The 21250-nt window shown below is 41.4% G+C and overlaps 2 protein-coding genes across 2 annotated transcripts; both read right to left on the reverse strand.

The window, feature by feature from the left end:
* Positions 1-417: 417 nt before the first annotated feature.
* On the reverse strand, positions 418-14974 carry LOC133014261 (tubulin polymerization-promoting protein). The gene is made up of 5 exons (XM_061081452.1): positions 14800-14974; positions 8126-8206; positions 7193-7528; positions 2102-2255; positions 418-2008 (listed from the first exon to the last, which is right to left on the reverse strand). Exons 2-5 carry the CDS (start codon positions 8137-8139, stop codon positions 1811-1813), a joined length of 702 nt encoding a protein of 233 aa, XP_060937435.1. The 5' UTR covers positions 8140-8206; positions 14800-14974; the 3' UTR covers positions 418-1810.
* Positions 14975-15993: 1019 nt separating this feature from the next.
* zdhhc11 (zinc finger DHHC-type containing 11) lies at positions 15994-21165 on the reverse strand. Its single transcript, XM_061081745.1, has 10 exons — positions 20947-21165; positions 20052-20230; positions 19833-19934; positions 19625-19749; positions 19349-19504; positions 19141-19259; positions 19005-19054; positions 18776-18839; positions 18619-18697; positions 15994-18369 (listed from the first exon to the last, which is right to left on the reverse strand). Exons 1-10 carry the CDS (start codon positions 21163-21165, stop codon positions 18233-18235), a joined length of 1230 nt encoding a protein of 409 aa, XP_060937728.1. The 3' UTR covers positions 15994-18232.
* Positions 21166-21250: the final 85 nt, after the last annotated feature.

Genomic DNA, 21250 nt, shown 5'->3' on the forward strand with positions numbered 1-21250 from the left:
AGGACAGAGTGTGTCAGGGCCGTACTGAAGAAAAAAACACGAGACTTCAAGAATAAAGTTATAATTGGGGAAAAAAGTCATAATATTTACAAGAATAAAGTCAAATTTTAACGAGACTTTATTTTATTAAGAAAACAAAGTCGCACTAAGTTCCACTTTACCTGGTTCCAAAATCTTGAACCAACATCATTGTTTCCTGAGAAACTACGCAACCTATTTGAATCTCACACAGATGTAAACAACCTCACATTCGACCACGACCGAACATTTCCTCCTCCACTAAAGAGGCCACTTCCTCCAAGTTTCGTCAGAAGACACACAGTTTGTTACACAATCTTTTCAAAGTCCTGATACTTACAACGATGTGGTGCTAATTTGCAAAATAATTTAATATTTTGTTATGTGTGAAATATAAGATTCTGAGATTATGACTTTTTTCTCTAATAATTACAACTTCTTTCTCAAAAAATGATGACTTTATATACAATGCATGTATTCTTAAAACTTGTTCCCTTTTATTTCCCTTCTAATGGGCCCTTATACTCCATCATAATGACCCCACAATGTAATCACTTAAGAAAATAATAATGAATTCTGTCCAGTAGTCTGTCTTCACAGCAGGCACAGCATTTAAGATAAGTTAAGACAAACTCCTAATGTCATCTTTATGCTTCTGAATCATATGCAATATACGTAACATGCACAAAGTACAGCAATACAAGAAAAAAGGTACAAAGCCAGTGTCATAAATTAAGCCATGTGGCTCTAATGTTTTAGAATATACACAATCTTACCACAAATATATTAGAACTACTAGAAATCTAATTGAGGGACTAACAATATAAGAGAAAATACAATCTTGTACAACCGAGCTCATCTACTGTGGTTGGAGCTTCCTTCAGCTGGATTCACCAATTTAATACTTGAAATGCAGGTTAGCAAAACAGTTTGTCAAGACAATGAACTCCGAATAAAGACAAAGATATAAAACTGGAAATACTTTTTGTTTAAACAGTTAAAAAAAGAGGCCTTCTTAGTTTTTTGTGCTTTTGTCGTATTCACAGAAAAAAACAAATCTGTCATAATCTTAATTTACGACTGGTTTGAGAAAGCTTTTATAATAATGTATCTGTCTTGGTCTGAGCTCCATGCAAATTATTGAAATGGCAATGCGAGCTTGTGTAATGACATTAAATGAACAGTAGATTTTACAGATGGTTGACAAGAGGGGAAGGCAGAAAGACGATTAGGAGGGAATGGAATTAACAATTGAAGTAATAAAAAAACAACAAATACGATAATATCTGTCAAAAGCGTGCCAATTATCGAATCTCTGCAAAACAAATTAATGATGCTTTTCTTCAGGTAAATCTAGGAATAGACACATTTCCATTAAAAAGTGCAATGTTGTTGATTCATCGAAACCGTCGCCCGACTTTATTCAGTTTTTCTTGGCATGTTGTTGTTTTTGTGCTCAATAAATATAATAAGGCCCTATCATAACAACAAAGCTTCAATGTTCATAGAATGGTTTGTTCTCTTCAGTGTTTGGCAGTAACTCGCTCTCTGACAGGAATGTACCAGCTGGTGATGACTTTGTAAAAATAGATGTAAACAATTTTCCAGTTCTCACACTTGACAAAGAGAGGAACTAAAAAAAACATCTCTCTCTTGCACACACACACAGACACACACAGATACACTCACGCACGCACTAAATAAATGGGCGGGAAAATGTATGAAATTTTGTGCTTTCTTTGAGTACTCTCCTTTATTATTTTTTAATAAAAACATGTTTATTTCCTCGTCTTTAATCGGTTGGTTTAGTGAGTTTCTTTTCATACGACCCTCGGTGTTTGTATCCTGAGACGTATCCGGAGGTGTCGACTATGTCTACCCGACCCGCCTTGCCCTTCCCACGACCAGTGCCGTCGAAGCGCTCCTTGTGTGACCCTGTAAACTTGGTGGGGTCCGTGAGGCGGCTCACTGTAGGGGACGCCACGGCTCTCTGTGGGAAAACATTTAAGTTTATACTGTGATTGCTGGTACAAATGGATGTGATGTGTACTGACATCAGTATTAGTCCCGTTGTGAGACTTACCGTGACTCCTGCAATGACAGGTGCCTTCCCTTCGATCTGCTTGAACACCTCGGCCTCGGCCTCCTCTACTGTCTTCTCCTTGTATTTCTTCCGGGCCAGCTCTCCGAGTGCAACTTTGAACTCGTCAAATGTGATGGTGCGGCAGGATTTCTTCCTGTAATGTGGGTGGAAAAGGAGCTTAAGAAGGGGATAACACTTGTCACAGTGCAGCGCACAAAACCCCAAAAGACGTATGGAGATTTATCCGTTGACAAAGAAAAGGCTGAGTTTAGGATCGCCTTGTCGGCAGCTCTTCTCTACATCCTCTCAATCTGAAAGTATAAAACGAGAGCAGGCGATGCTGTGCACGCAGCCATGTGTGATCACTTCAGCGTGGCAGATGTAAGACAGCATAGAGATGGTATCCTACTGAGATAAACACTGAGAAAACTTTTACTGTTTGGATCTCGTCTCCCAGTGTTTCTCTGTACTTCACTGTCGTCTGAGCAACTCGGCAGACCTACACACACACACACACACACACAGCTGTAGGCTGTATATGTGAATGTCTCTTCATATTATTTATCATATTGCCTTGAAGTGTATAACTCAGGGCCCAGAGCCCTGTGGTATCCATTCCAGCTGTCTAATAAGGACAGTTGGACCTGCTGAAGGGTGTTGTGAGGCCCTGCCTTTTCATTTAGAAGCTCAATCTGTTGTAACCACTAACCAATACCAAGCCACAGATCATCATCAATCATTCTCCTTCTGAGAGAACTCTACTCGTCTAACTGGCCATTTGCCGGATTCACTTCCACGTTAGAAGTGCATAGTAACACAAACACAAACAGCCATTGCTGTGGTGATAGGTTGCCTAAACAACAGCCAATAAATCCAGCAGTCTCTCCGGGCAACCTGCTGTCATAGCAACAAGCTACAATAAACAGGGATGTTTGGGTTTATTATTAATTTGACTCATCCAGTGAACGGTCGTGTTTGGGCAATCCATCAGTGTTGAACATATGAGAGCTCCATTCCTCTGCGCCTGTCACGCTGTGTATTGTCAGAGGGAAAACTGGACTTCCAGCTGCCGTCTCTGTCCGAGGAAGATAAGTCCGACTCCTCGGCAGACCTCTCCAGAGTGAACATTAGATCCTCCAGAGTATACAAATACAGTGTAAGTGTGCTGTAAAAATAGCAAATCCGAGGAGGCTGTGATGCGGTTAGAAAGGACAAATGTTCAGTGGGCGAGAGGAGCTTTATTTTAGTTTGGGATACTGATGACCTGCTGTTTATATAAGGAGTTCAACCATCTGCAGCACATGATCCACATGGTAAATGGATTGTATTGATATTATGCTTTTCTAGTCTAGACCACTGGAAGAGCTTCAATCAGGGCCCTGAAGAGCAAATCACTACGACTAATGTCAAAATTCAACAGCAAATCCAAAAACAATGATAAAATTGTAAGTCACTTTTTTTTAAATTTATTTGTTGTTGTGTTTTCCCATTTTGCATTGTGATTTGCACCACAGGGCTACCGTACTTCACACTACAAATCACATTCACTCATTCACACGATGCAACGCAGTTATTTCTATTTCATGGCAGTTTGTGTTTCAGTGTCTTGCCCAAGTACGCATTGACATGCGGATTGGAAAAGCCGGGATCGAACCGCCGACCATCTGGAAACCCCCCTGGACTGCAGGCGCTCCTTTATGGATCTGACATAATAGCTGGTTGAATCGACACAATGCTGGTGCACAGCCTTCGCTCATGTTCAGCGATGAGGAAAAACAACCAAAGCCTGGAAAATGAAGCCACCATCAGATCGTGCCAGGAGTTAATTAGTCCATTCCAGATTTCTACCTCATCCATTGTTGATGCTGTGGTGTTCTTTGGCTCCGAGCACGGCAGAGCCTCAATGTGGTGCAGCTGACCTCCACTATGAATCAGGGTGAGTTCAGCCATGCTGTGATTAGCCAGTGCTCATTAAGATGTTTAATTTTTTCATGTGTAAGCAAAGAGCTTTGACACTGATTAAAAGGAGAGTGGAGATCTGCTCCTCTGACATGGCAGCGCTCCCTGACTCAGTTGTGCCTGGAGTCAAAAACTACATGAAAATGAGCCCCTCCCCCAGTTTGTCCTGCTTTCTATCCTGTGGCTGCCTGTGAAGCTTACACACACGCACACATAAACACACACACACATTCAGAAATCACTTTACTATCTCGCTCAACACTCTGCAGAGCTTAGTGAAGCTGGTTCAAATTGCATGCTGGGATATTGAAGGACCCTGATTAGGACCTGTAGGCCTCAACAAACCCAAACACACATCCAAGGACTGAATGTATACAACGCTGCACAGATTCATCACAAAACAAAGTCTGTTTGGAAAGATGTAGAACACATTTTTCTACTTAAATGTCTATTACAACATATTGCTGTTGCTCACCAACAGAACTGGATGTAAACAAGCTTTAATCCCACAGTCAACGTAAAGGTTCCTCCTCTAGTCCGGCCAAGAAAATGCTCAGAGCAGTAAACATGAGCTGTTACCATGCCAACAGGGAAGATTTTGATGTGGAGGAGTCGGGGAAAACAAGGATTCTTCCAGAACATTTGTCCAGTTTCCTGTAGAGAACTGTACACAAGTTCTGGAGGTATCAGTGGCGTGTGAAATAATGAAGGGATGTTTATTAGAACCTGCAGGATCTCTAAGGACACTTTTTTGTCCAAGTTGATTATCATATCTCAGAATAAACCGCCCATCTAAGGCACAAAAATAAAGGCAATCATGAGAGAAACAGGGGTGGATCCAGGGGAGGGGCCAGGGGGGCTCTGGCCCCATCTGAGATCAGACTGGCCCCTGAAGTGCCCCTGTCCTGTAAGTGATCTTTAAAAAAAAATTTAACTAGTCACTGTCCAACAATGCAAAGAAGAAAAACTAAATGAGCATGAACGAGGAACAATTTTCAAAACATTTTCAATGATGTGTGTCTTTGAGTAAAACAAACAGGGGATGTCTTACATGTGCACCTTACTGAATCGCTATATGTGCATGGATGTTGGACATATAATTGTGTAAATTGTTGCCCCTGATTTTGAGAAATCTGAGATACGCCATTCGCTAATTGTTATGCTTCAGTCTGCATATTTCATTCTCCATTGTTATATCCTGCAGCCAAATTCAACTGAGCTGTCAGCATCTTGCTGTGAAAGAGCATTGTAAGGGTGACGCCTTTCATGAACCGGAAGTTCTATGTGTGAAAGAATGAGGTTTAGAAATGTCACAGACTATATTTGATAATGCTTGAGAATAGATGAAGGTTCTTACCATCTGAGGCCGTATGTGAGGACAGCCACTGCTTATGGAGGCTTCAAAAACATTTTTCTCTTCATTAAGGGGAATTGACTTTCTTTGCATGTCTTTGCTTGGTCTGCAAATAAATCTGACATGACAATATAAAGCCACTTTAGTTTACACTGCACTGTTTGTTTGATAGTGATAATAGCCAGTTAGCGGTAGGTCCTAGTTTCCTGGAAATGTATTTAAAATGACTAACAGCCTTTTGAAATGGCCTTTTTATCTTCCTTGATCCAAGGGCAGGAACACACAGTTTCAACAAGAAAAATAACACATGAAACAATTTTGGAATCTCTTTTAAATGAGTGTGTACACAAAGTGACTGAGATTGACCTTTGGTTACACACCAGCAGAAGATGGAAAATCTACTAAATCAGTGTGAGATTCCTAAGCAACTTGTCCTCTCCTGTAGGAATATGTGATGATGAGTGGCCTCCAGCTTTGCTCCTCTATTCTGGCGCCGTCGAGCAGAATCATTAATTCACTTCATTCAACCAAGATACAAAAAAAACCTGCTGCTTTGTGTATGAATGAAAATCTCCAGAATAGCCACACACACCCCGACAAACCCACATTGTGAAAGCCTTGTCCTTTCTTACACCCTCTTTAGTCTGTGGTGCTTAAGGAACGTTACGATCTAATCTGTGGAACATATCTACACTCATCTGTCAATGTGTTATCAGCACATAATGGTTTGCAGACGCTCGGTACACTTGGTAAACATAAGCGCAGCTGTACAGATGAAAAGTTCTCTGCTTTGGTGAAATAACATTGAGGTCACAGCTTATTATTAGAGTCGACAGAAATCAAGGAGCAAAGGATGAATCAACGCAGCCTGAGGAAATACAAGTCGAGCCGCCCTGGCCTCCTGCTCTGGCTGCTGTTTTCTGACGGTCACTTTCGCCCAAGCCAACCTCATACAGAAAGAATAGTAACGTAGCCTGAAAATGTAATATTCCATAACTAAAAGATATGAGGTTGTGTTTTGTCTACGTTTGTTTATCTATTATCTGTTCATGAGCAGGATTACGCAAATACTACTCATGATTTCCATGGGATTCTCTGGAGAGATGAGACATAACCAAAGAAAGAGCTAATTGAATGTAGCTGTAGATGCAGATCAGGGGGTTGATCCAGGACATTCTTTTTCACTTTAGGCATTTTTCATTGATTTCCCAGAGAATTATTCATGGCTCTTCGTGAAAAAAAGCTGTTTAGGGGACTGATTTTAAAGAGTGTATGTAATTTGGTGCAGATTCAATTAAAAATCAGGATCTAGTGAAATTACTGACTGGTGACAGAGGTATGCACTCTACTGAGTTTCATTCTGGTTTGATAATATTACGCTGGTTTTCTAAATTGACAATCATAATAGAATCATAACAGTGAAACTATGTGGCCAGTGCTCAGTCTGATAAAGACCAGACCATAGATTTAGTTATATGGAAATGAATGAAACTACAAACACATCCTTCATCATTCGTAACTATAGTTCAGTCCTGGGCCAGTTTTCATCTCCAATTATTTTCTACGACAATGTTCCAAATAAGTGACCTTATAGGCATCGAGATGACTCAACCTGTAGTCATTTCTGCCTCCGCAAAAAGGTACAGTCATGTAGTGGCACGTCAGTCACTACATCCTAACCGGGTCATATGTTGGCAGATTAAACTCCAAACAGGCTGAATAACAGATTTCACAATATTCAGTCTTTAAGAGAACAGCACATTTGGTTTCTCTCTTACTTGACTTTGCTGAAGACGATGTCCACGTCAGTCAGGGTGATGTTCTTGCCGTCGATCACGGCGCAGTCCTTGCAGAGTTTGGACCAGTTCTTTCCGTGCAGCTCCTTGCCGGTAGCGCGAGTATCGCCGTGGATGGCGAAGCGCCGAAACGACTCCTCCAAAGCGGTGATCTCCACGGGCGTGGAGGAACCCGCACCTCCATCACTGGTCCCGTTGGAATCCATCGAAAGTCTTTTGGACGCTCGGTCCTTGGAGTGTTCACTGTGCGGCCGTAAAGGGGCCGAGCTGATGGTGGCATGCTTGGCTGTCTGGACTTTAAAGTCATCTATGTTGTCTCTGAGAGGGGGAAGACATGGCAACATCACCTGACTATTCATTCAGTGTAGGACTTTAAGCTATGTAAAGGACTAAGTGAATCATTTAAACCATATATCAGAATAGTCAGAATGCAAGAGGTCTGTAAAACAACACAGATTTGACAAGAGCTGCCACTAAAGGGCATGTAGCACCATTAAATGATTCCTATTTAATCCCATTTAATCAGTTTGGACACATCTATGGAAGAGGACGGCCTTCACCAGAAACATATCTGATCTCCAGCTGCTCTGCCAGATTTACAACAGACAAACTCTGCTGCAGAATGAAAACAATGCAACACGCCTTAAGGTCAAGACAGAGCTTGCTGCTTTGCCTCTAGTTGTCCCTTCTTGTTCATTACTTGATTCTACGTTACAGGCAAGATTAGACTCTCCAGAGGTGTGTCTCTGTAACTGTGAAAGGGCAGATGTCTTGTATCCTGGCAGAGAGGTGAAGGATATTAATAGACCTCTGAGGAATTCAAAGGCACACGAATCAAGACTGAAGGCGGCAAATGGGTATTTTAACTAATGTACAAATAAGAGGTGAAGGCTCTTTTTTCATGCTAGTACTTACTTCTGGTCCGCCATGCTTGAGCAGGAATTCACTTCCCTCCGTGCAGTGCTTGGATTAGTCGACTTCTGATTTCTCTTTGTGCTGTGGGAGAAGATGAGAGAGCAGGTGGACAACGTGAGAGGAAGACAGCATCACAACAAAAGGTGCGATGCTTCTCTTGTCCTCTTTTCTTTTTAATCAATGTGATCAAAATGAATAATGACAACGTGTCTTTTCAAGTCTGACACAAAAACTCACACTGAGACACATTTAAGGGAAATACTTCAGAGAGAATAATAGGCACAACCCAAAAGCAGCAAGATCCTCTCAATCATCAAATAACTTCCAGACAGCTTCTTAATATTCGTTACTGTTTGTAGTGACACATCTTTAAACGGTTTGCAACGACCTCTCTCGGGTTTGGATGATTTCATTCACTCTGAGTACAAAGATTCCTCTCTGAACACCTCATCCTCCAGATCTGCATGAAGCGAGCAACAGGAAAGCAGCTTCTCAATTCAGCCTCTCGCTTAGGCTATTCAAAAATTGCTTTTTCGACCAGGAAAAAGCTATTTACTTCCAGATAATAGCAATAAAAGTATTTCTATCAAGACAATTCAATCCTGCTGTGTATTTATAGAGCAAGTGAGGGTTCTCTGCTCACCTTTCAGCTGTTCCCATACTCAGCTCAGCATCATTAACGGACGTGTGTTGCCATGGCACCGCAACAGAGTCTCTAAAACTATTTGCCAATCGTTGTACTTGTTACTAATCAGACAGGAACAAGACGCAGACCGGAGAGAGATGCCGTGTCCCGTGGACTTTAATGTCTGCTCCAGCTCGCAAAGTTTCGCCCGAGTCCCTCAAGTCACCAATAAAGTTCTTTCACTCCCCCTCACTCACCACAGCCCTCACAATGGCACCACCAAGGGGTTTTGTTTCCATGTCCCTGTGACCAACAATCACACACAAGACCTCGCTAAGTACACTCGCCACTTAAATGGGTACAAAGGTTCCTAGATTGACGCTGCATAAAGCCATTATGATCAGGAAGGCAATTCTTAGTGGGGGGGAAAAAAAGAGAAGATTATTAATCTGTATGAATAATGGCATTCAGAGCTGCAGACACTGGGAGCCCATTGTCCAAAGCCAGTGGCCTCGGTGTCTGACCTCTGCTCGTGTCTTCACACATACATGGTGACATCGCAGAGTGCCTCTATTGAGTTTCTGTGCTCATATGTCATCGAGTACTCGGGCCAAGACACTCGAGATGGAGTAACTAAAGTTTGCTGAAGCTAGAATTCATTACTGCAACTTATTTTATACAGTATTGTATAATTGATTATTCATGTATTAAGTGTTTTAATTTTTAATGGAAAATGTAAATCTATCCAGCAATGAAATGCTCTCTTAACTAAATGCACAAATGACAATTTTACACATACAAACAAAATAACTCACACATACTTTTGGTTTACAACAGTTAAATTTAGCCAATAACCATGTGAGCAGTTATATAAAACTTAGCATTTGCATACATTTTTAAGAAAACCTTCTTTTCCTTTAATTAATCTGTGAGATCATAGACAATATTCAGCCTTCTTTAAATATTTGCCACCAGTTTGCTTCTTGTAAACTATTTCGATCATGACCCTCTCTTTAGGACATCACAAACTTAAATTTTTTTTAATGAAGTAGTCCAAACTAACTGCTTTAATAAGGTGTCTCTGGGTGTCTCAGGCTCTGCTCTCTCCCTGCTCTCATCCTACCTCATGACCGCACTTACCAGGTAACTTGGAGAGGATCTGTGTCCGAACCTTGTCCTCTCACTGCTGGGGTCCCTCAAGGTTCTGTCCTGGGTCCCCTCCTCTTCTCTGTGTACACCATCTCTCTTTTAGCTCTGTCATTTACTCACATGGCTTTTCCTACCATAGCTATGCTGATGACACCCAACTAATCCTCTCTTTTCCCCGATCCTTGAACACAGGTAGCAGCACGAATCTCGGCCTGTCTGACTGACATCTCTCAGTTGATATCCACACACCATCTGAAAATCAACCTTGACAAGACTGAACTACTTTTCCTTCCAGGGAAAGTCTCTCCCACCCATGACCTGACTAATACCTTTGACAGCTCCGTGGTAGCCCCCACCCAGACTGCTAGGAACCTGGGTGTGACACTCAACAGTCAAATCTCCCTTACTGCCAACATTACTGCAACAACACGTTCCTGTAGATACATGCTGCACAACATCAGGACAATACATCCCCTTCTGACTCAGAAGGCGGTGCGGGTTCTGGTCCCGGCTCTGGTCATCTCACGCCTAGACTATTACAACCGGCTGGTCTACCTGCTAGTGCCATCCGACCTCTGCAGCTCTCACTTACATACAGAGCTTTGTAGTTTGGCTTTCTTGAAGCAAATTGTACTAACTTGATTCTTGTCGTTCTGGGTTTGTACCCTCATGGTTGAATGCACTTATTGTAAGCTGCTTGGATAAAAGCCTCAGCTAAATGAAATGTAATACAATGTAATGTAATGATATGATGATAATTTACATATTCATTGTCAACTGAATTATTCTGTCATACAAGGAGAGTAAAATATAGGTTATTACACTATGGCAAATATTAAAATCTGCTATGTGTGTTTATGTGATGTAGTTTTCTGATGTTGTTGGGTTCACTTTTATAAAGTCACTGATGTTGGTTATTGACATAGTTTTCAGTGGGTAGCTCGACACCCTCTCGTTAGAGTAACGACCCACTGTGTGTTTTCCTTTGTACGTCAACGACAGCAGTAAAATCCATGTGAGACAAAGGAATCTTTTCATCCTCCTCCTCCAATTTATAGTCACTAGCTTCAAGTGTCTAAGTCCTCAGCACAACGAGCCTCCTCAAACACATCATGTTCAATAAGAGGGGTCATTAACACTGTGCTGAGTTCAATGGTCTTTTTTATTATAATCGACTGATTATTTGATTAAATTAATTTCATAATTAAGAATATATATATATATATATATAAAACTGCATTGCGGTCAATACATGCATTAAAAACCACAGAGGATAAAAGCACTATAAAGCCTTGAAGCTTATCTCTTTTGTAATCCATTGATACCATCTATTCTATACATGTATATGGAAAGAATACAATTCTGTACAATATTTGCCTGACTGCAGATTTATTGGGTGAATTATGTGTAATTAAAAGCTGTGTATTTTACACTTTAGAATAATTAGCCAAATACAGCTATAATTTTTCCACACATTTGTCCAGTGCCTTTTTTCTGCCCCACTTTGCCACACACACAGAAGACACCATTTGGTTAAGGGCAGATCTCCAGAGACAAATCTGTGACTGGATGACAGCATGCTTACATACACTCGCCTTCTGGCAATACACTGCACAGATGAGTGCTTTAACCATAAATTGACCCATTTTCAACTGCATCTATTCATAGCAACAATACGCTGCCATGACTGGAACATTCTTTTCATTCTGGAGGGAGGAGATCAGCCGGTAGACAACATGCCTGCTCAAACACACACAAAAAACAAAATTTTTGTGATTTAACTGTTATTTTGGCAGATGGTGTTTAACTCATAAAAATGATGACACTGTTGACAGAGTGATGTGTGTGTGAGAGAGGGAGTTTGTCAGAAAGCCTCCTCCTCCATCATGCCATCACGGTGAGTGCGTCTGCAGAGAGCCCATCTGTTTTCAGTATCCTTTCCAGGCAGCTGCTCCGTGACCGTGTCAGTCAATCACACAAGTACAACCAAGAGCGCCGCCCGCCGCTGCCATGACACACATCGGTCTGCTCAAGACTGATCTAACTCTTATATAGCACATTATGTCTGGCAGCTTACTGCCACGACACATGTCCTAATGAATGAGAGACAAAGCACCATCTTTACAGGATATGACTGGCAATATTCAAAATGTCTCTATTGGTCACAAAGGTCCGTTAAAATGAGCAGTGTTTGTTGATAAATTATTTCATCAAGATCCATCAAATACTCACTGGGAAAGCTGTGAAAGTGTTTAAAAATGCCTCTGTCCCAATGTTAAAGAAAGGGAAAACTTCCTGTATCTGCATCCACAGCAATATGTACTGGGTTCCTCCCTGACCCATATTGCATCCTTCCCTCGGGCTTCATGGAAATTACGTCCAGTAGTTTTTTGTGTAATATTGCCCACAACCAAACAAACCAACCAACACACTGATGTCAAAAACATGACCTCCTTTTCAGAGGTAACTACAATGGCACTCAGACGAGCACATTCCTCTGCCAAGGCCATCATGATTGTGTAGTTCTTATAGTAGAAATTAAATATAAAAAAGAAATGCTCTGATAACCTAAGTTAAAGAAAGTAGGAAAATATTTTAAGCGTTCTTCAAAGGCCAAGGCCCCATGCCTGAAATCGGGTTAGAAGTGATTTATTTAAAGTCACTTCCACCTGATCCTAACCCTCGTACTGCTCTTCGAGGTTTTGTGGTGTTTTAAGACACAAACGTGTCTGGTTGGATTCCAGCCTGGAGGGGGGGGGTTACAGCACGCCATGCCTCTCTCTCTCTACCCATGTTTCCTATCTGCAACTCCACTGCTAACAATCTAATGAAGGTTAAATCCCAAATATAAATACAACTAATAAATACTCTCTAAAGTGCCCATGTGTGGATTGCTGTGAATCCGAAAACAGTTCCTAAAAAATGCTCCATTTACTCATGTTTAAGAAGAGAGAGAAAACTACAATCCCCAGTTGTTTAGGAGTTCTGTGTACACATTGTGCTGCTTTTGATCTTTTGATGAATGGGCCTATACAAGAAATATAGCTTGTCGTAAGCTTTAACATGGACTCCACGTTGTTGAAGGAGTGATCAAACACAACCTCTTAACCCTTCCCCAATTCTGCCCCGGTCCCGACTCTCTCCCCAAAGACATAAGGAACGAGAGGATGACATCAGTGCCGCTGCAGCCCAGGTCTGAGGTCACCGGCTCTCTGTCTCCGTCAGTCCGCGCCTCCCCGCACCCTTTAACTGCTCTGTAAGTCAACGATCTTGGCAAGCGTCGTGCTAAAGAAAAACAAAACGATTGAAACAAGCAACGGCAGTCATTGTTGGCAGTAGCAGCAGTCCAAATAGAGGTATAAGGCAGCGTAAAGAAAGCCTGGGAGTCCTTATGCAACCCCACATTGGAGAGGAAAACGTGATGCCAGAGAAAGCACAAGTGTCGGGCCAACAGCAAATGAGCTGTGAGTGGAGCCCTTTTAAAAAGATGTTTGGAAGCCAGACTGTGTTGTATAATGTCTCACTTAATTAATTAAAGGTAACTTGTTTTAAAGTCTCTGCAGTGTCATGGAAATGTCATGTAATGCCCCAATAAGAAACCTTCCATTATCCGGCACAATGAAGCACAGTGAGACACACAAATACTCCCTTGTGTTGAAGTCAACATGGAAAAAATATAAATCTCCCTTTGTTTTTGGAGTAAAAACGCAGTCGGGAAACATCACTTCATCATTACGCCTGTTAACAATCATTTCAATTTCAAGCCTCACCTGAATTTAAGTCATCAAAAACGAAAAGGGAATATTTACACTCTGAGGTTAATCGTTTGTGTCAGAACACAAGGGCTCTCCGACCAGTGCAATGAAACCTAGAACAGTGAAATCTGGGACAATCTCTGTGACTGTCTTCTCCTCATGCGTATCTAATACAACCTATGGGGAGAACATGGCTGCACAGCCTCACTGAGAGAAAATAAACACATTACCTACATTACGGGGGAGGTGCTCTGTTTTATATTAACATAAAAATAAATCAAATACCTTTTCTGCCAGTACTGACCATTGTCAAAACAGAATCTAATGTCATTTTCATCAGTATTTATCTGCAAATAACCCATCCACACTTTCAAATGACATCATTTATATTTCTGTGCAGAAATAGAACATGTTGAACTCTGTCCACGCACTTGCCTCATTAGTCTATTACTCAGCTGTCAGCTCTTAAATTCAGACTTCAGCTGCAGAGCATCGAGAAGCTAATAAAACAGGGAACCTTTTTTTTTTCATGCACAATTATGTAACTACTTCCATGCAACCCACAGAGGCTGCAGCCACAGGCCATACGCATTGCCAATCATCCTTTCTGACCAATAATGGTGCTTATTGGAGAGCCCTCGTTCAGAAGATAAACAGCAGAGGGAAAAAACACCCCGATGTTTATGTTAGTGGTCACTGCTGCAGTCGCTGGTTTCAAACCGCAGTGTCTCAGCTGGGATTCTTTAGAGAAGCGTTACATAAACAAGGAAAAATGTCAGATTCACACACAGAGTCCACGTGATCTGTCTGTTATTGTCAGCAGCACCTATAGTGCACGTCTGCCAGTGCAGAAGATCAGAGGCATCACAGGCAGATCCCTGAGGATTTTCGATCGAGCATACAGGCTCAGCATGCAGCCACATGTGTTTACAACTGAAAATGTATCGTATCCTGCCAGATCAATATTAGTGACGCACGCAGAGACATGCGAACTGAGGCAAAAGAAGCTCCAGGAATCAGGTGAACGTGCAAATCTGGCATTTAGGTATCAAATCCTTCATTTTTGCAACAAGTGATAATATCTACGAGACAGAAAATAGCCCCTATGGTGACAAATGCATGAAGTGAAATTCAGCTTTAATCACCTGGTGAAGAAATCCTCCGCCTGCTTGTTATAATTCACACAACCATAGCGTGTCGTCCTGCAAGTGTTGCTCAGACTCTGCTTCCTCCCGCGGCTCCTGAGCTCGACTTTGCCCGATGCCTCGGACCCAGAGATGCTGAAGAGAAACCAGCCCGCTGATTGGCTGCCGCCGAGCGCGACGAGCTGATCTCTCCTCTCCTCGTCGGAGCGATGTGGAGCCGAGATGGTGTCTGCGTGCTCTGTGGAGATCTGGTAAACAAGAGCTGCGAGCATCTGGAGGTGGCAGGATGTAAACAAAGGGACGTGGAGGGTTTTCTGTGCACGGATCATCGCAGCTTCATTAATAAACAACCAGTGAAAGGGCACGAACATCAGAGTCACACACACAGAGAACCAATAAAAACAGAATATTTTAAAGATTTGAGTTCATTCTGATCCTGGATGTCTTGAGGCGGCTGGTGTATTGGACTGTAAGTGACCTGAGAGGAGTAAAGACTTTATATTATTATGACAAACACTGTAAAACGCAGAAATGTACACAAGTCTGCCCTATGGACGTGGATGGTATTCATGTGCACGGATCATTGCAGCCTCATTAATAAACAACCAGTGCGCGAGCATCAGTCACACACACACACACACGCACACGCACACGCACACGCACACACACACACACACACACACACACACAGAACCAATAAAAACAGAATCTTTCTAAGTTTTAAGTCTTGAATTAATCCTGATCACTAACTAGAGACTTCATATAATAATGAGAAACTCTCTAATGGCTAAATACATTTTAAAAATCCCCTCTAGAATATATACATGTCTGTCCAATGGACCTGACTCCACTGATGTCCAGCACACTCATGTGTTACACAACCAGTGGCAGCCTCGTGTCTGGATGTGGATGGACATTATGTAATCCCATCTCCACCCTCAGGGTTCAAATAAAAAAGGTGTAGCAGACTCTCACAGGTGCAACTCAAAGACAGAGGGACAGTGGTAAATACATGATGTAAATACGTGAGCGAAGAGAAAAAGGCTCAGATCTGCGACAGAACTCATCGTGATGAGAGCAGGCATGGTGTAAACACTCGATGACATAATATTCTTGAGCAAGAATTCAATTGCGCCACACTGTGGTGAGAAGTAGGTTTAAAAAAGTCACTTTACTATCACAGTCAACAGTTGAACAGTCTCGGTGCCACATTTGTGAAATCAGCTTTTACAATAAAACCTGTACAGGAAAAAATAAACAGTTCTTCTATGGATAACAAACGTTTAAAACACATCCCATGTAGGTGTAAGGTCATGAGGCTAACCTTTTCTCTGGTCCTTGTCCTTCCTCCTGTTTAGACAGAAAATAAATAGATAGGGGAAATACTTACTATTTAAAAACCTCTTTGAGTTGTGTGATTGCAACATGGATTAATAGTCTTATTTTTTTATTTCATACTGATAAAGTCCTATGTTTGTTTCTGATGTTACACTCACAAAATTTGCCTCTGAGACAAATAATTAATAAGGAGTCAGATTATATCTTACAAATGGATAGACCATGACTTGTGACAAAACAATACAATGCAATACAATACAATACAATACAGTGGTTATAGCAGGTACAGCGCCGATGTAAATAACACAATCAGAGATGGTGTTTTATTTGCTGATTTGGTTTCAGTGCATGAGCCATGCAATCACAACATGGAACAGAACTGAGTCATTGTCAATGTGATATAGGAGCAGCTTTCTGATGTGCTATGAAATAAAGGCCCATCAGGCCCCTGTCAAGTAATTCAAGCCATGATAAGAGATGACTGAACAATATATTTTTGCCCTATAACATCTATGAAGGAGGAAGAGACTGGCCCCATTAGATAAGCACATGACAGGTACTTCTCTCTGAAACAAACCGATGAAACCTAAACCACCCAGGTAGACCCTTGTTTAAAAATCAACTTAAAAACACAAGTCCTAATTATAATGTATAATTCATGTACTTTTTGATTCAAATATGACTGTTCCTTTTAGGAAACAAACAGCGATGCTAGGATCACTCACTGTGTAGGTTTCTTTACACTGGCTCCAATCACATTAAGGCCACAGATGAGAGCAAACATTTTAAAAGTAGCTGTGAGCACAAAAGCCACCAGGTGCTGTGGAGCTACAGAGCTGCAGAGCTTAAGGCTGATTCTCTTGAGAACAGAGCAGTTGTTCTTACGGACACAATACGTATAAATATACTTTGACAGTCTCCTGGATACCTGATATCTGGTGTTAAACAGATTTAGGTTATGCCAAACACAGTGGACATGTCGTTCAAGATAAGTCATTCTTGTTTATTCACTTTTGGTAATTATTGTTAGTCCTGTTTGTGTATTCACCAAATCCTTATCTTTTAGACAAATCCTGCTGCCGGGTAACACTTAACTACTTAACTACCCTACTAAAATAACAGTGAGTCACTCTGCTCTCAAACTGTTTTAGTTAGTGTGTTATCTAAAAACAAATGGTTAAGATTTTTTGCCAGAATAGCATTTTACTTTAAAGTGCATTAGGAAATATTTCAGTTAAAAGTAGATTAGCAACACACAGAGGCTTTTTCTTTTAGCTGAGCATGCTCAGCAGCTACGGGCAAACACATGTTTTGAGGTAAATTCAACCAGTAAATACCTGTTTATCTCAGAATATATAGACAGAAACCAGGAATACCCACAATCTGGATATGATTGGTTGTCTATGTGTGGTAAAGAAGCTCAAGAAGAAAAATAGTGTAGAGAATATGGTCTGTTTATATAGTTTACTACCAAATTCAGCTATTAAAAAAAAGACACAAAGCACCAATGGGTTTGTGATATCAACAGTTAACCGAAAGCTGAACGACTGCCTCATTTTCAAACTTCTATCTTATCCACTACATGAGTTAGAGGGAGTGTTTTGTCATTTCAGGTTCTCTCTTTGGTCTCCAGATAAAATGACAGGGGGGAAATGCCTAGATGAAACCCATCTGGCTCAGAATATGAACAGTAAACTCAAATATTATGTTTCAGCTTTTCAGGAAGATAAATAGTTCCTACGCATTGTTGTATCTATGTGACCCAGGTTGAATATAAGTGTATGTGCGCTGGACTTTCTGACTTTCTGTGCAAGTCGGTGACATAAAAACAGGCTTTAAATAATTCATCTGACATTAAAACACAGTGTAGATTACAAAAACAAGAACAGGTCCACAATTGTCCTTCATAAAAAATGTCCACTAGATGAAAATTTAAAAAAACAGTAACAAACTGTGCGGCGACGTCCATGATGTCCTCTGTCCATGTCAACAATGTGTCCATGCCGCTCAGTTTCGTGATGCAAAGATCCATAATACATGGTCCCTGAAAGCAGCATATCATCGGCCCCTGCTGTTCATCACACGTCAGTTCCTATCACGTATCGTCTGGAGTCATAACTGAGCTGCCCAGAGGGTCCTGCACCACAGGAACACTGTCCACAGACTGCACACTGGGGCTCTGAGGCTCTTCATCAGCACTAGGCCTCCAGCAATTTATGTCATTTATTTCCCCTTTTTAGAACAGGAAACAAGACAGGAACAAGGATTATTTACAAGCTGCGTGAGCTAATGTTCTTTATAAATGTATAAGCTTCAATGAAATTCATACCGTAAAACATGTTTGTTAAACTCACTGATTTCCTGTGCTGTAGGACATTTTTTTTGTCTTTTAAGACATTTATATTTCTTTTCCTCTATTTTTGTTACTAAGATTGACACAAGACATAATTAAGATGGGGATGAGTGTACTCCAGTACCTACTTTCTGTCTTCTCTGTGGGGTTTTCTGTTCCATAATGAAAACGATTCTCCTTCTCCGTTGATTTCTTGAGGTTTTCCAGCTGTTTCAAAGACATGTTTAAATGCTATATCACCCATTTAGTGCATGAAAAACCATTTGAAAGGTCATACGTCCTTACCTCTGTACATATGGACCCGGGAATTCTGCTGCTAAGGGGGACTCCATCATCAAATTTGCAGGTACTACAGAAAAGAAGAAAAAAGTCTGCATTTCTCTTCACAGATTACATTTTTCAAAACGTTTTGTTCCCAAAGAAGGGATGTGTCAAATGCATTGACATGAAAGGGATCTACTAAATGTAGTTATGTTTAATGTGTGAAACAACAACTGTAAGGAATCAGTTTTACCTTGAACTCTGTGATAATGCAGGCTCACAGTCAATTGAGTGATCTTGGTTCTGTAAAAGATGAAAAAAAACATGATTCTACAGACATTAAGAAATAAACAAGTGATCAACAGTGAGAAGCAAAGAGCAGGCCTCACCTCTGGGTCCTTGTTATGAGTTTTGGCATCATTGGATTGTCCTGCTTCATTGTCTATGATTCTAGCTTCTTTCTGGCGCTGCATCTTTACATAATCATAGGTGCTTATTCCTTTAGAAACTGTACAGAGAAACAGAGGGATACTATGAGCTCTAATGAATGGGTAGAACGAGATTTATCTGATGTACATTTGAATGATTGTGACTCACAGAGATAAAAGTGAAAACCAAGCAGATGACAGAGCAGCAGCAGGCAGACGATGCACAGCATCACTGTTATAAAGGCCAATATGAGGAGACCAGCTGAACTAGTCTTTATGGGTGCTAATGGTATAAACGCCAGCCAGGTCCCATTCCCGAGCATACCTGTGGAAACACACACACGATGCTTTTAATGATGCAAATTACAGAGAGACAATATTCAAATATGTTCCTCTGCCTTGGATTTAGTCAGATAAAGAGAGTCCAAAGGTCGGGGTGACTCACTACCAAACTGTGGAGCAGTTCTTAGAGTGTTTGGGTCCAGGTAATGCTGAATAAAGATGAAGAAGATGACAACAACGAGCAGGAACGAACCCATCGTAGCAGAGCACAGTGCCACAAAGAAGCACCTGAAAGCAGTAAACAAAACCTGGTGTTATGTGTATATACAGGAACACGCCACATTTCATAGGGGATGTCAAAATAGTCTTACCAGTAGTTTCTCCTGCCCACGCAGTTGTTCAGCCATTTGCAATGGTGATCAAAGTCTTCCACACATTTGTTGCAAACACCACAGTGTTTCACTTTGGGGCCACTACATGAAGACAGATGAAGATTTACACCCTTAAAACACTTTTCTGTAAATTTCATATCCTTACTGACTTGAAAAGTTGTATTTCATTAAAGTGTGCATTTTTCAGTGAATACATACACCTTGACATCACATAGATAGCAGTGCAGGTCCTGGATGACATGCAGCTGGTTTTTCCGATCAAAAAGTGGCTTTGGGCTGGAGTAGCTCTGCTTGGCCCTGACGCTGGCGTCCGCTGGGTCTATAGTGACGGCAGCAATGTGCGCCAAAAGGTGCACGATAAATGCTATGCCCGTCAGCTATACAAAACTTGAGTCAAGAAAAATAATACTAATAATAGAACAGCAGTAGAATGGCAATCAGTGGAACTCATAACTCTGCCAATGCCCAACAGTCCCCTTATAAAATAATTTTTTAATTCCTGGATCTGGACCTTGATCTGGATCCATGCTAGAATTTAGTGGGTTCTTCCCTGACTGATAGTTCATACTTCCACCAAGGCTCATGGTCATAAAGTAGTTTGTGTAATCCTGCTTACTGACAAACAAATGCAGATTAAAACACCACTCCATTGGCGAAGATTTAAAAAATACATATATAAATGTGAAATTAAGTCAAAGTCAAATTGAACCAGAAACTGCAAACTATTGCCCACAAGTGGATCTTTTGTGACAGAAATAAAGTCAGATCTGGAGAAGTCAACTGTTTTTATGGCTGAGTAAAGCTTGGGTTAAATAAACTAGTGTTTTTACATCACGCAGCATTCAACATGTGACAAAAGCACCAGTGAGTATGTCTACTGGGCATAATGAAGACCACAGAAACAGAGACAGAGTCATGTCTGATGTGACTGAAGCCCATACACTGAGCCCACACAACAGCATCCTTGTCATATGATGTAAGCGGCACAAAGAAAACCACAGCAGGGGATAATGTCTGCTCCATATTCAGCTCTAAATGAGCCTCTGCTACACCCACAGCTACAGTAACAGCCAGGTCTCATGTTAAAGGATACAGAGTAGAGCACTTGGTTCCACGGCAGAGGAAGAAGAGGGATGTAGATGCCGAATCCGACTATGGCGAAGAAGCTGTACACCAACCAGCCGACCACTTGGAAGGCCTGAGGGGGCCACGACCACCCGTTCATCCTGGGAAGTTTGGAGGGGACCAGCTCGTTTCGGCTGCTGCCCCCCATGGGAGATGTGCGTCTTCGCCTCTCACTGAAGCAGCTCATCTCTAGACAGGTGCCAGAAAACAACAAGACATAAGAGAAGAGGCACAGCCTGTAGAGTCTGTCCCTCCAGCCATCGTCCACAGCC

Source organism: Limanda limanda, chromosome 11, assembly GCF_963576545.1.
Source record: "Limanda limanda chromosome 11, fLimLim1.1, whole genome shotgun sequence".
Classification (NCBI taxonomy): Eukaryota; Metazoa; Chordata; class Actinopteri; order Pleuronectiformes; family Pleuronectidae; genus Limanda; species Limanda limanda.

Excerpts from the sequence above, each read along its gene's own strand:
- LOC133014261 (XM_061081452.1), bottom strand. Across the intron at positions 2,256-7,192 it reads ATCGTCTTCAGCAAAGTCAA|GAAGAAATCCTGCCGCACCA; the intron begins GTAAGAGAGAAA and ends CCCACATTACAG. Across the intron at positions 2,009-2,101 it reads CTGTCATTGCAGGAGTCACG|AGAGCCGTGGCGTCCCCTAC; the intron begins GTAAGTCTCACA and ends GTTTTCCCACAG.
- zdhhc11 (XM_061081745.1), bottom strand. The coding sequence starts at position 21,165 with ATGAGCTGCTTCAGTGAGAGGCGAAGACGCACATCTCCCATGGGGGGC. Across the intron at positions 19,055-19,140 it reads CTCATAACAAGGACCCAGAG|AACCAAGATCACTCAATTGA; the intron begins GTGAGGCCTGCT and ends CATCTTTTACAG. Across the intron at positions 18,370-18,618 it reads CCCCACAGAGAAGACAGAAA|GGGAAATAAATGACATAAAT; the intron begins GTAGGTACTGGA and ends TGTTCTAAAAAG.